This window comes from Myotis myotis, unplaced genomic scaffold, assembly GCF_014108235.1.
Source record: "Myotis myotis isolate mMyoMyo1 unplaced genomic scaffold, mMyoMyo1.p scaffold_m19_p_1, whole genome shotgun sequence".
Lineage (NCBI taxonomy): Eukaryota > Metazoa > Chordata > Mammalia > Chiroptera > Vespertilionidae > Myotis > Myotis myotis.
The window spans coordinates 172,408,595-172,423,298 of NW_023416313.1; the positions used below are offsets into that span (position 1 = coordinate 172,408,595).

The following is a 14,704-nucleotide window of genomic DNA, read 5'->3' on the forward strand; positions in this document are numbered from 1 at the left end:
GAAGTGAGAGATAGAGACATCAAGGAGAGGGAGTAATGTGGATGGGCTGTCTCCTGCACGCCCCCTACTGGGGATTGAGCCTGCAACCCAGGTATGTCCCTTGACTGAAATCAAACCAGCAACCTCCTGGTGCAGGGAAGATGCTCACCCAACTGAGCCATACCAGCCAGGCCTCACTCTTCTTTATATAGATCTGAGTTTCTGACCTATATCAGTTTCCTTCTCTATAGAACTTCTAACATTTCTTGCAAAACAGGTATACTAGCAATGTCAGTGGAAATCATGTTCTTCCACGAGAAAATCACTTCACAGACCCATGCACGGAAGACTGTGATGTGGCAAGATTTATTTGGATGGAAATAAAAGGTTGCCATTCCTGGGTTTCCAATTTCCCATCTCCATCCATTCCACCATGGAAAAAGTCCAATCTTGTCTTCATCAAGCCCAAAACAAAAGCCAATGTCCATAGTTTCTGTTTCATATTAAAGCTTAGTCTGAGGTTTATGGTTGTTTCATCAGTTATCCTATTATTATACCTACTAATGTGATGATAAAGTGAGGGTGAGGGATGCTATTGTCTTGTGATTCCCTTCCCCCACATGGAAGATTAGAGAGGCCTGGAATTGGGTATTTCCCAACCTCCAGTTGGTTAGACTGTGGTAAAACAGGTTCCCTTAAGGCAGGCCTTGTTAAAGAGAAGAGAGAGCTCTAGGTTATTTAAAAACTACAGGCCCAGTGCACGAAAATCGTGAATTCCGGGAGTCCCTCAGCCCGACCTGTCCCCTCTCGCAGTCCGGGAGCCCTCGGGGGATGTCCGACTGACGGCTTAGACCTGTTCCCAGGCCTAAGCCATCAGTCGGACATCCTTTGTGCTGCCACAGAGGTGGGAGAGGCTCCTGCCACCACCACTGCTGTCCTCTCCAGCCGTGAGCCCAGCTTCTGGCTGAGCGGTGCTCCCCTTGTGGGAGCGCACTGACCACCAGGGGGCAGCTCCTGCGTTGAGAGTCTGCCCCTTGGTGGTCAGAGTGCATTATAGCAACCGGTCATTCCACCATTCGGTCGATTTGCATATAACCCTTTTATTATATAGGATGGTTACTTTTTGCCTCTTCCCACTACCTCTCTCACCCCTCCTCCCCCCATGTAGAAAATAAGAGATTTTTCTCACATCTCACAGGGAGAACCAGGTAGGGCTTCTGGAGGTAAAACTCAGGAAGATGTGGGGATTTCCCTAAAAGCAGGACATTCTCAAGCTAGCTCACACTAAGCCTCCAGCAAATTATAGTTTACAGTGCTACTATCTATAGTGGCTTTAGCTTTGGGCTTCTACTCCTGGGCTTCTGCCATCTATCTGTAAGCTGTGATTCTCTCTATTTGCCTGTCTGCCTCTGTTTTCCACGGCCCTGTGACCTCAATTCTCTGATGCATTAATGAAGAGTTGTTGATTTTCAGTTTGTTCAGCTTTTTTCCTAGTACTGACAGGAGTGAGGCCTCCCAAGCTTTTTAAATGTGTCAGGCCAGAAACCAAAAGTCAATATACTTTATCATCATCACTGGGAGATGAGTTAAGAGTATTCCTCACTCAGTTTGCATTCTAATATGCTTTCACATCATCCTTGGTTTATCCAAGGGAGAATTACAATATAAGTAATATTAAGCAGATGACTATCATCTACTGTTTGTCAATAAAAGGGAGTGAAAATTGAAATGATTATTTGTATTCTTTGAGCAGTTTTCCCGGTGATGGGATATAGGAGTCCATTAACTGCTGCCCAAGAGCCAAATCCTGCCAGCAGTGGAACAAATCTGGCCATATCCATTCCTTCATATATTGTCCCTGGCTACTTTCTTGATACAACAGAGACCCTATGTCCTCCAAAGCAAAAAATATTTAAGCCAAAAATATTTACTATCTGGTCCTTTGCAGAGAAAGCTTGCTGACTCCTTTTCTTATGAATGGCCTGTCTTGGCTCAAGCTTCAGATTTTCCTAAAATCTCTTGAACAAGCATCTGGCCTCGGCATTCACCATATCTCTTGCTAAATGGACCCAGGCCCGACTAGCGGCAGCCAGCCTTGGTTTGCAGCTTGACCTCTCCTGAGCACCTCTAAGCCCAGCAGAAGTAGCAGTCATCTGCAGATTGCTTTGTAGCTCATGCTAGGTAGCCCCAGGCAGAACACAAGTAGTAGCTGACCATAGCCTGCACCTCCTGGGAAGCCCCTTAGCTAGTGCAACTGGTGGACAGCTTCAGAACACATCAGAGCACCACCCATCCACCTCCACAAGTGTATACTTAAAACTAATATAGCCCTAACTGGTCTGGCTCAGTGAATAGAGCGTCGGCCTGTGGACTGAATGGTCCCGGGCTCGATTCCGGTCAGGGGCATATACCTTGGTTGCAAGCACATCCCCAGTGGGGAATGTGCAGGAGGCAGCTGAATTGATGTTTCTCTCTCATCAATGTTTCTAACTCTCTATCCTTCTCCCTTCCTCTCTGTAAAAAATCAATAAAATATATTTTAAAAGATAATAATAAAACTAATATAATCTTGTATGTCAACTGTAATTGAAAAATATAAATTGACAAAAACAACAACAGCATACTAAAAAATATTAAAAGTGCTTAAGTGCTTAATTGTACAGAACTCACTATACATGAGATCAAGAAAAGGCCAATTTGGACTAGAGTAGCTAAAGAATGTTTAAAGTGCTGTAATTTGAGCTATGACTTAAAACGGTTAAAATATGATTAAGTAGGTTTTGGAGACAGGGAAGTGGAGATTCCACAAAAATATAAAGCAGGAATAAAAGCAGAACCACAAAATAAAAGGCAGACAGTGAAGCGTCCACTCGACTGAAGTGGAGTTAAATGTTGGTTTACAGCAAGAAATAGGGTTGGATTGATTGTATTAGGCTAGATTACACCCACATTGAAACCTGACGAAAATCTTTAGACATGACATGGTGGGTAAGGTGAAGTTGTATGTTTTTTAGAAGGGGACTACATGAAAAAGGATATTTTAGATTTATTCTGGCAGCAATATACAGCATAGTTCAGTGGGGTTTGGGGAGCAGAGGGCAGCTATGTTGCTGCTATAATAATCCAGGAATGAAACGGTAAAGCACTGAATTATGGTCCTGGAGTATAAGTAGGAAAGTAAGGAGGAACTCAAGTGACAATGCAAACTTGGCAACTTGTTAAAATACTGGGCATGGGAATGAGAGAAAAATCAAATATGAAATCATTACTGCGAGTCTGATAGACTGAAGGAACAGTGATATCTACTACCAAAAGTAGAACTGGAAATGAAAGCAAATTGAGGTAGCAAAGCACCATGGCACAGAAGGATTACTATGAAAATGCCAAGTTTAATATAATAGTGGTAGCTCCCTGTATTCTGGTGAATGAATGAGTAGATATGGTAGAGTTGTCTGTTCAGCCCATCTATTCCTTCTTCTTTTTTTTTTAATCCTCACCCAAGGACATGACTTTATTGATTTGAGAAAGAGAGAAATATTGATATAAGAGTGAAACATCGATCCATCAATTGCCTCCCACGTGCACCCTGATGGGGATTGAACCTGCAACCTGGGTATGTGCCCTCCTGACAGGGAATCAAACCTGCGACCTTTTATTGCACAGACAACACTCCAACTAAGTACACTGGCCAAGCCCAGCCCAATTATTTCTTGATCTTAGCAAAGTGAAAAGAGAAAAACAATAGATGGCTGAGAAATAAGTGTCTGGATATTCACAATTAAAGAGCATCTAAAGCAGCGGTTCTCAACCTGTGGGTCGCGACCATTGGAAAACACATATAGCATATCAGATATTTACATTACGATTCATAACAGTAGCAAAATTACAGTTAGGAAGTAGCAACGAAAATAATTTTATGGTTGGGGGTCACCACAACATGAGGAACTGTATTAAAGGGTCGCAGCATTAGGAAGGTTGAGAACCACTGAGAAGGGAGCAGGAAAAATAAAATGTCAATCAATCAGAGGTAAGGTCCATGAAACAGGATTTCACATTCTTGCTCATGGAATCCCCAATGCCAGGCAGAGTAACTGATACAAAGGCAGCTCTGAAAAAGGAATGAATGGGAATTTCAAAAGTGCAAAGAAATCATAATGACAAGAAAAGTTAGAGTCGTAATGAAAGATAAAGACTGAAAAAGGGCCACTGAGTTGGCAAGAAAAGCAGGAAGCCAGGCTGCAAGAGTTAAAAGGGACAAGAGCAGAGAGAAGATCTATCAGTGTGTGGGGGTGGAAGCCTGGTGGACAGACGTCAGCTAAAAGGAAAAGCAGCAGGACAGACAAAGGGCATTATTTTACTTGTTCGGGTATTTTTCCAAACTAAAAATAACACTCGCTCATTCAAAAACATTTGGAAAATATAATAAAGTAGGGCGAAAAATATCATACATTGTTCTACCACCTAAGTGCAAATACAGTTAACGCTTGTAAGATGTATGTTCACAACTATTCCACCAAAAATATGAGTGGGCTTACATATTGTACAACAGGATAGAAATTGAGAGACTGGAGGGGAGAGAAAGGAATATGGAAAACAGCAAAACCCTGGACAAGATCAACTAGCGAATGGTTACTATAGTTCTTCAATCTTTTTCTTAGTGGTCAAAAATAGTCTTCTGCCCGGCAACCACTGTGGGTCAGTGGTTGAATGTCTGCCCATGAACCAAGCGGTCACTGGTTTGATTCCAGTCAGGGCATATGCCCTGGTTGCTGGCTTAATCCCCAGTAGGGGGTGTGCAGAAGACAGCTGATTGATGATGTAGCTCTCATCTGATGTGTCTATCTCTCTATTCCTCCCCTCTCTCTAAAAATCAATAAAAACATATTTTTTAAAAATAGTAGTTTTCTGCTTTATTTTTTTATCACTGACAGTAATGATTTTTGCATTTTAACTGTTTATATGTCATCTTACAAAATGAGTATTTACATTATTCATTCACTTACCTAATGACATTTTTTTCTTAGGACTATGAATGAACTCTTTAGGTCACTGAGAGATCAACTCTTTGTTTACTGCAAAACCTTTTCTCCAAGGTTGTTTGCTGCTGCTTTAAGGACGTCATAAGAATGTACAAAGTAACAGGAAAAGCAGCCAATGGGAAAAAACAATTTGATAATGCTGACAGAAACAGGGTATATGTTAGAATAAATTCCATAAATACATGGAAAGAGATGAATCCAAAAGGGGAAAATAAACTGCCTCTGATAATGGAAAAGTACATCGATAGGTGCCAAGATACAGGAGATATGGGCTGAATGAGAGGACCCCTCACCAAATATTCTAATACTCTTCATGAAGTGCCGTCTGTCACTGAGAGTCAATTCAGGGAACACAGTCCTCTTCCAAGACTGCTTAGACTGCTAGAGATTGCTCCTGGTCCTCTGCCCGAGTTCCCACCCACCCCCAACTTTTTTTTCTTCTCCATTATTACTTTACATTCATTCTTCTACCTTTGTATGTACATTAAAATTTAGGTAAAAGGATTGATACTGGTAGAAATTCCACTATCTTGACCACTATCTTCTGTAAACTCAGGATTCGTTTTTGACCTTCTCACTTCTTTAAAATGTGTGTGTACAGAATTTGGCCACACACTCCTTGCTAATATCTCCTCCTTCAGAAAAAGGGATTACTAATCTGACAGTTAATTTTTTAGATCACATTGCATAAATCTAATGACTGCAATCAAATTAGGCAAGTGATTCACATCAACTAAAGCATCTTATTCAAATAAATTTCCCAAAAGCACCAACTTTACTCCAAACTTTAATTTATCTAATTAAATTTTTAAAATTTCATATATACTGAAAAAAAACAATAGCAAATTCTTGGCTACGCCACAATATTTTATTGTCATATTATAAATTACTTATTATGTAGTGATTGCTTTGTTTCAGGCATATACAGTCTCTGAATTCCTATGAACTTTACATATTAGAAATGTTTACATAGGGAGTATTTCATTAATTCAGTAAAAATTCGCTAAAATAGACTAATCTCAGATAAGGCCAGTCTAAACTACTAGAAAAAAAATTAATTTATACAACTCAGGTCATTGTTCCCTGCGAGTTGGAAAAAGTTTCATTGAAGGGTAGCACATGAGCTGGATCTTCAAATTAGACACTTATATCAGTAGAAAAAAAGAGAAAGGTTTTTAAGGTAGCAGGTAAAGAGACCAGCACATAATTAGAGATACAAGATAATTAAAGCAAAGAAAAAGGGTTATGAATAGTGCAAACTGAAGTACCCACTTCATACAGTAATCTCCCTATTCTCATCCTATAGCTACTTGGCAGTATCAGGTGACCAAAGTAGGAAAGTCATAAAAAAAGAAAAAGAAAAAAATACAAGTAGAAAAATGTAAACACATAGCCCTAGGGACTAATACCCTCTAAGATAACCAATAGTTCTGATGTTGTACCTATAATAGAACTCAAATTCTAAAAACTACAGATTTCAGAAAGCAAGGGGTAGATAATTATAGTACATATGTACTACCATCACTTCCTATTCCTATGCCCTTGGTAAGCATTACTAATTAATCAGATTTAGCATTCAAATTCAAGTAAATTTGCTAATCCTTTGTTGGAATGAGCAAGAAAGTACCTTTTGCCACATGAACCCTTGCTATCCAAACCCAGATTATGAATAAATTCTGTTTAAAATACACACACACACACACACACACACACACACACACACACACACACACACACACATATTAGATAAGGCTATTTGCAGGAGATGGTATTTCACAGCATATGGATTCTTATTTTCCAAAATTCTAAGACATGACAGACTGCAATCTGTCATTCTGACCTCTCACTCTTTGAATTCAAAAACCAAATAAGAGATTCGGGAGCAATATCTATGTGCTTTCAGTTTATGATATGACAAGTACAAAATGCCACCTCCCACACAATGTTTTGTAATGTATATATGAGTTACCTTATAGATGCCTGATAGAGGTACTGTGTGCATAATTAACCAAGCCTCATTGTTTTCTATTTCCTCTTATAAATTGGAGGCACATAGCCATGAAACAGAAAAAAAGTAAATGCATCAAGAAAAAAAATTATTCATTTTACTTTTTATTCATGTGGGTTAAAGTTAAGTGTTAACTATCTTAATCTCATAGTCAGCAATCAAGTGCATTAGACTTCAGAGCTTATTGTTCCTTATTTACTATCCTGCCCAAGGCAGGAAGATTCTTCTTCCTACTGCTCCATGATGCTCATCTTTAACCTGAACTCTTAGAACCCTTGAGAAAGCAGAAGAGAAAGAAACTAGATACAGAAAGACTGATGGAAAGGGAGGCACTGGATAAGAGTGGTCTAGTTTTGTGGGCGATATGGAGTAGTAACCATCTCATTGTCTTGTTCTTAAAGAATATTCTGTCACAACTACACATTAAAACGTCTACCCTAGCCTGAATTATTCTGCAAAGAATACACACCTTTCTTATTTACATAACCAAATTTACAATATAATATTCACCACTGCCTGAAAAATATTAAATCATTACTATAGAAAAAAGTTCCTGTATGAGGTGTTTATAAGAATTGAGCACCAGTTTATAAACAAATCAAGCACACAAATACCACCCCCACCCCCCAGTGCAATCTCTCAACTAACAACTATTATACTTCCCAACAACAGGGATACCACATAGCTTTACATACATTATTTTTGTATAATCAGCAACAACTCCTAACTTTAAATGAAATACATGCCCAGTAAATATTTGCAGACTGAATTTCACAAAAAAGAACTCTTACACAAGGTAACAATAAGTGAATAACACCTTCAGATAGTCTTCCAGAGCTAAAACCCCAGGGAAGGCTGACAAATCCTAATAATCCCTTCAGTGAAAATGTTCTGCTGATTGCCTATGATTAGTTAATGCTGTTAGTTTTCACTGTGCTTATGGTATGCTTTCTTATTGTGGTCAATATTAATTTAGTAACAAGAGTCATAATTTAACCTACAGGAACTTGCAAGGTCATCTAATTGAACCTTTCATTTTCTAGACAAGGAAACTAAGGTCTATTTTTCCCACAATTAACACTCTTGTACTTGTCACCTCCTTCCCTGGTCCCCTGACTGAATAAAAGAGATATTTTATTGCACATTTTTGCTTAGGTTAATATTACAAGTAAATGGACATTCCTCAAATGCCAGTTTCTAGCATAGTACTTCATATATAGCAGGTACTCAGGCGAGTACTTACACAATGATCTTGCACAAAGTGCTCAAATTTGAGCAAATGTCAACATTTCATTTTAATTATTTTCATTTGAACACTTTTCAATGTGCAACATTATTTTTCTAATATAAAAACGTGACTAGACATAAGTTTTTATTCAAAGCATGTTTCACAACAAATGAGACACTTCTGTTTTTTCTATCACTGTGAAGCTCATTTCCCCCAATACAACCAAAAAATAATAGTGATATAGAAACTAAATCAGCTCTGTACATAACATCATTAAAGACAACTCCCAATGAGGAAAGCAAATTGGTCAATTATTTATGCAAACATACATAAACACACAAACACATACACGTTGCCTAAGCTAAACAAGGCCAGAAAGTCAAGGGGCTTGAAATTGCTTAACTTGCCTTTCTGGTCAATAGAGCAGACAATTTCATCAGTTTCAAATCATAGAGGAGAACAGGAACTGCCTTCTTTCTGGAATCAGAAACACTTAGTGTTGGGATGCAACCATCACAGCTGGCCTCAATATAGACAAGCAAAAAGCACCTTAAGTTTTTGGTGTGCTTGGTATGTAAGACAGACTGAACTCAGGGCAGATAGCATGTCAACCAATTAATGGAAAATATATGAAAGCCAGTGGATGTACTAGTCAGTCTCTAACTTTAAAGTAAAATGAAGATCATGGGCTACGGTTAAAGTAAACTTCACAGTTAGGAGCTTTACAGTAAATGTTTCCCACTGCAGTTGAAGAAAATATAACTGTTTCTCAGACAGAGTTAATAAACTGCCTGACCCAGAACCAAGGACAACACTACTAAGTTCTAAGACAGGGGACAGAAATCAGGACTAATATGGAATCACTATGTAAACCTTAGGATCACCATACTTTGCTCACTGTAACTGAGAAATAAGAAAGTTAAACAAAATTGCTCAATGTGGGATTAAATTAGAATTTAGATAACATCCCTAATGGCCCACATGTATAATTCTACTTTGATTATAGTTGTAAATCTAAAATGTGCCAGATTCGGAAATCTATGACTCACAAGACTGAATAAAGACAAGGAGCTCTGGTCCCTGCAATGCTTCCAGGTCTGATAATGAATCAAAGGAATCTTATAGTTTACCTGCCATTCAATTTCACTCTTATGAAGTGGGTAGAGCAATGACACAACTTCTAAGACTGTTTTAAGAAGTGGTTTACAAGGCCTTACTTGAAAATAAAGTTACATAAATAAAAACAATGGTTAATAACCACTAATTCTTTTAAGAATCCCTGAATTTGTTTGTTGAGTAAATACAGTATTAGAACATTATCTACAATAAAACATCGGGGATTCTTTTGAATTTCTAGGAAAAGGTTTGTAGTCTACACATTATAGCCTAATTGCAAGTATGTTAATCGCTCCTGCCCATGTAGGTATGATTATTCTTAAAAATAACCACAAACAGGCAGAATAGAATGCAAATATAATTTTTTCTATTCTATTTTTTCCACGGCAATTTTATTCTATCAGGGTTTCAAGTAAAACCTGCTTCAAAAACACAAAGAAAAACACTTAGTAAATTTTTGCTTGTTTAAGCTAAATAGAAAAAAAACAACACCTATTAAGACACTTGGAGATAAGAGGAAAGAAAAACTTGCCTTGGTATTCTTTTTTTAGATAACTAAAGAGGGGTGCGATGTAAGTAAAAGCAGTTTGCAGTGGGATTAGGTTGCGGCTTTGTTTTAGGCTGTCACTATGAATATTCATTTACGAAAAGGACACAGGTTACTAGTTTTCTTTTTTTATGAAAAGTTTTTATAATAATTCTATTGCTTAGAAAATATACGTAACATTTCTTACAGTATATTCAGTATTAAACACACTTCTGCAAATAAATTCCCTTTCAAGTGAGTAATATAAGCAACCTAGAGTCTATGGATTGGGAATGAGGAAGGTCAAGAAAGGTACATGCCGGCTTGTTAACTTGGACTTCATTTAAAGATAGTCATAAATATATTAAACAAATATAACACCACTATCAAGTTAGTAGCAGCTTTATTTTCTAGAACTATCTTTAAAATACGTATTTCCAATTCTTAAGAAATATAATTTCTGATCCATTACTTACCATCTACTTAATCTTTTTCAAAGACTAATTTGATGCTTGAAATTATCATGGACATACTTTTGACAAACATCACTTTAGTTTAACAAACAAAAATAAGTAATTATGAACTGAGATAATAAATAACTCTATTGTCCAGCTAAAGGCCGACATCGCATACTATATTTATATTTGCAGAATAGGAGAACAAGTACAGACATGTTTGTGATCTGCAAGTCCAATATACTCTGGGATCAACCTTAAATGCAAAACTCATTTAACAATTTCTACTTAATGTGATTTTAAACTGTCATTAGTAATGTTCGGCTATTTCTGTTTAATGTAATTTAAAATTCTCCTTAGTAATGTTACCAAAGATTGATATAGGAAGCAACAAAACTGATAATCTCTCAGAATATTATCAGGTGATAAAAAAAATTGATAAGAAGGCATTGTTACTTCAAGAAATGTAAAATGAGCCCTAACCGGTTTGGCTCAGTGGATAAAGCTTCGGCCTGTGGACTGAAAGGTCCCAGGTTCGATTCTGGCCAAGGGCATGTACCTTGGTTGTGGGCACATCCCCAGTAAGGGGTGTGCAGGAGGCAGCTGATCCATGTTTCTCTCTCATTGATGTTTCTAAACTTTCCATCCCTCTCCCTTCCTCTCTACAAAAAATCAATGAAATATATTTTTTTTAAAAAGAAAGAAATGTAAAATGAGACGCCTAAAGAATTGCAATCTTATCTATTAAAAGAGATTTTAATTTAACATATATATATATACATGGTATATATATATATATATATATATATATATATATATATATATAGTATCCCAAAAAATATATACATACACTTTGAATAATTATAAAGGCAGTGTTTATTCAAGGAAATTTCATTTTCAAAATTGAGCTATCTGTTATTAAAGTTTATATACTTTTTTTGGGACACCCTATTTCATAGATGGTATTGAAGGTATTTCACTTTTAAATGTCTTTATATATTACTTGATGAATCTATAAATCCAGTCTTGTGGAACATCGGACATGGGACTATATATTAAATATATCCCCTAATGTTGTTTATGATCACTAATGTTTTTCCGAAGTTTTAAATATATTATAAAGAAGCAATTTTTGCAAATAGGATTTCTAAAGTTGAAAATTAAATGCCAGTAAGTGTGCCATTATAATTTAAAAATAAAGATTAAAATTGTACATTTGCAAATTAAAGTCTTTGTTGGCCATTATTTTTCCAGAGCAAGTATCAAAACCTAAAGTGCACTCTGCTTCAGGATAAGTTTTCTCACATTAAAGTCAGTGGAGTTAAATTGTAATGGATGTGTAAACATAAATTATCAGTGAAAGAATTATTAAATCACATGATTTACCAAAAAGAGCACTCCACGATCATTATTATTCAAACACTTCAGTCAGTTATCTATACAACTTACTCTTATTTTTAAAATACTATAAAATGAAGGTTTCTTTTCCCCTATTGCTCTCATAATAAGTCAAAATATACATCACTAATTCAACTTTTTAAATATGTCTTTCTTAAAAGATTTTAGTCTTTTTTAATTTGGGTGCCCCTTACCCGAATGAAAAAAAACAAAGTGCTTATTCAATTTAATGATGATTTCAGGGACACTTAAGTTACATCAAGTTACTTAATGGGGGGTGGGGGGCATTCTGGTTTCTGGTGAGCAGAAGCTTAACCATCTCTTCCTTTAAATTACAGCTTCAATAGGGAGCTGAGGGTATCACCATTGAAGAATAAAGCCTTCTCTCTCTCTCTCTCTCTCTCTCTCTCTCTCTCTCTCTCTCTCTCTCTCTCCCCCCCCTCTCTCTTCCTCTCACTCTCCCTCTCCCTGTCACACACACACTCACTCATACAGTATACACACATTACTATTTTCCTGACCTATTCAAGTTGCCACAACATGACTATTGTCAAAGTCTAAAAAATTACCTTTAAAACATTTAAACTTCATTTTAAAATTAAAACTGAAAGCATCACTCAGCTGCCCACTACTGCTAGTATAAAACTATTAAAGCCTGCACTGACCTACTTCATATTAGCATCATGACAATATGGATATACACCAAGAAAAAAATGGAAATTACTATATAACAAACCTTAATTTTGTATTTTAGAAATTGTCACTGTTTTCAAAAGTGTAAATATTGTACTGCAATGTCAGTTATTTTACGATACATTTCTTTTTAAATTGCAATATAAAAGGAGTTTTGATATTTTAGTAGTCATATTCAATGATGGACGTGCAAGATTTCATTTTTTAAATCAGAGCTTTTTTATACCACAATTCTATTTTAAAAGTTCTATTAAAAGTAGTCTCTGAAACCAAATTCCAAATATTGCTTTCCATTTTTAAAATAGCACTACACTTTTTAAAAAAATGTCAGTTTTAAAAAATGCAAGTTCATGTTCAAAGAATATTTGCAATGGCTCTAGAAGGACAGACTTAACTCGGTGTACTTATTAAAAGGCTGGCACCAGTCTTTCAGAGTTTAATCTAATGCGGAAACATTGGAAATTCTCGTACAAGGAATAGCAAAGGGTATTTTATCTATGGTTTCTAAAAAACACACACGAGCTGGTAAAACATTTATTTTAAATTAAAGATATCTTTTTAAATTAAAAAAACACACACAACATTTTACAGTGTAAACTACCACCTTTAAAAAATACCTTATCCTAAAGAAGCCCTTTCTTGACAATCAATGCAAAGAATGAACTCCCTGGGAGAGAAACTGAATCTCTGAATAAAGAAAGCAAAAACATTCAGAAACAGCAGCTACACCAACTGAAAGGAAGAGGCACGTTAGGCTTCGTGCTGCCTATGAATATTCTTACGCACGGTGTCTGGTGAAAATTCACCATACACTTCTTCCTCCCCGTACGACTGCAACAAGGAGTAAACACATCTCCCATCCCTCGGTCCCAAATTCACGCTATCATCACGCCAGATGACTTAATTCCGACCCGTATTCAAGTGAAAACCACAAATAATTTGTTTATCTGCCCTCCCCGCGGAGGAGGGGGTGCACGCCTGGGGGGGCTCGGCAGACCCGGAGCCGAGGCGCGTCTCCCACCCTCCCGAGGCCCCATGAATATGCATCTGACCCTGGACCCCCACGTTCAGCGAGGGCGCCCGCCGCTCCCCGCCCGCCCGCCGCCGCCGCCCCCACCCCCTTTGCAGCAGAAATGTGCCCGGGCTGCTGCACCCCGCGATGGTGGATCCTCTTACCAGATGGAGTTCTTGATCTCGTGTTGCAGGGCGCTGGCCTCTGTCCCTGGCAGCCCCGGCACCAGGGCTGGCAGAGCCACCCCCGGGCTGGGGGTGCTGGGGGGAGGCTGCTGATGGGCATCGGGCTGCGGCGGCGGCGGCGGCGGCTGTTGTTGTTCCTCTGCCATCGCTGCTGGAGGGTGGGAGGGAGGCAGGGGAGATGGGGGCGCGGGGAAGGGTGAGGGGAGAGGCGGGGAGGGGAGGTCGAAGGGGGAGAGGAGGAGGAGGGGGAGGGGACGAGGAGGAGGAGGAGGAGGAGGAGGAGGAGGAGGAGGAGGAGGAGGAGGAGGAAGGAAGCTGGATAAGCTAGGCCTTTACCCCAGGGCTCGAGTGAGTCGCTTTCGCCTGCCGCCTGGGGGACATCACCGGGGAGACCGAGGAGCTCCTGACGGCTGGGGCGCTTCACCGCGGGAGAGGCATGGCGGCGCCCCTCAGCCCCCCGCCGCCGCCTCCTCTCGTCAGCGGCCGCGGCTAGGGGGGGTGAGGAGGGGGCGTCAGAAGACGAGGTCGGGGGGGCGAGGCTCCCCCCGGTCCAAGGAGAATGGTTGCTCAGGGACTTCACGGCCCGGCCTTCCTTTCCTGCCCCTGGGGCTTCCTCCTCCGGGAGCCACGCGCGGCTGCAGCCCCAGGCTCCGCTCCACGCCACTCCCCAAGCCGCCGCCGCCGCTCGCTCCCGGCCCCGCCGCCGCGCGGCCGCCGCTGCGCTGCCAGCCCGGAGGCAGCCCGTGCGCGCAGCCGCACTGCGGCCCGGCGCAGACGGCAAAACACCGGCCGCTCGGCCGGGCGGGGGGGCGTGGACCCGCGTGTGCGGGTGACCCGGCGCGGGCGCGGGGGGCTGGGAGGGGGGCGCCCGGGGGGCGGAGGGCGGGCGCGGGCCAGGCGGGCCCGGAACGCGCGCCGCCGCCGCCGGGCGAGGAGGCCACTGGCCGCGCGGGTGGAGGGGGCAGGAAAACGTGGGGGAGGTGCTGGCGAGAGAAAGAGGGCCCGAGGGAGGAGGAGGAGGAGGGAGAGGAGAAACCGAATTTAATGTTTGGCGTGGAAATGGGA

General features: G+C 40.0%; 1 protein-coding gene across 5 annotated transcripts in view; it reads right to left on the reverse strand.

Moving 5' to 3' along the window:
* The window catches only part of RFX7 (regulatory factor X7), a 133,140-nt gene extending 118,750 nt beyond the window's left edge, over positions 1-14,390 (reverse strand). For 2 of the 5 annotated variants that reach the window (XM_036302290.1, XM_036302308.1), the window contains exons 1-2: positions 13,976-14,390; positions 13,619-13,787 (exon numbers count right to left, since the gene is read on the reverse strand). In XM_036302290.1, coding sequence (XP_036158183.1) covers positions 13,619-13,785 — 167 coding nt within the window. In that variant the 5' untranslated portion in view covers positions 13,786-13,787; positions 13,976-14,390. Of the gene's footprint in view, positions 1-13,618; positions 13,791-13,975 lie in introns of those variants that run through there. The other 3 variants (XM_036302300.1, XM_036302316.1, XM_036302333.1) reach the window with 3 other exon arrangements.
* Positions 14,391-14,704: the final 314 nt, after the last annotated feature.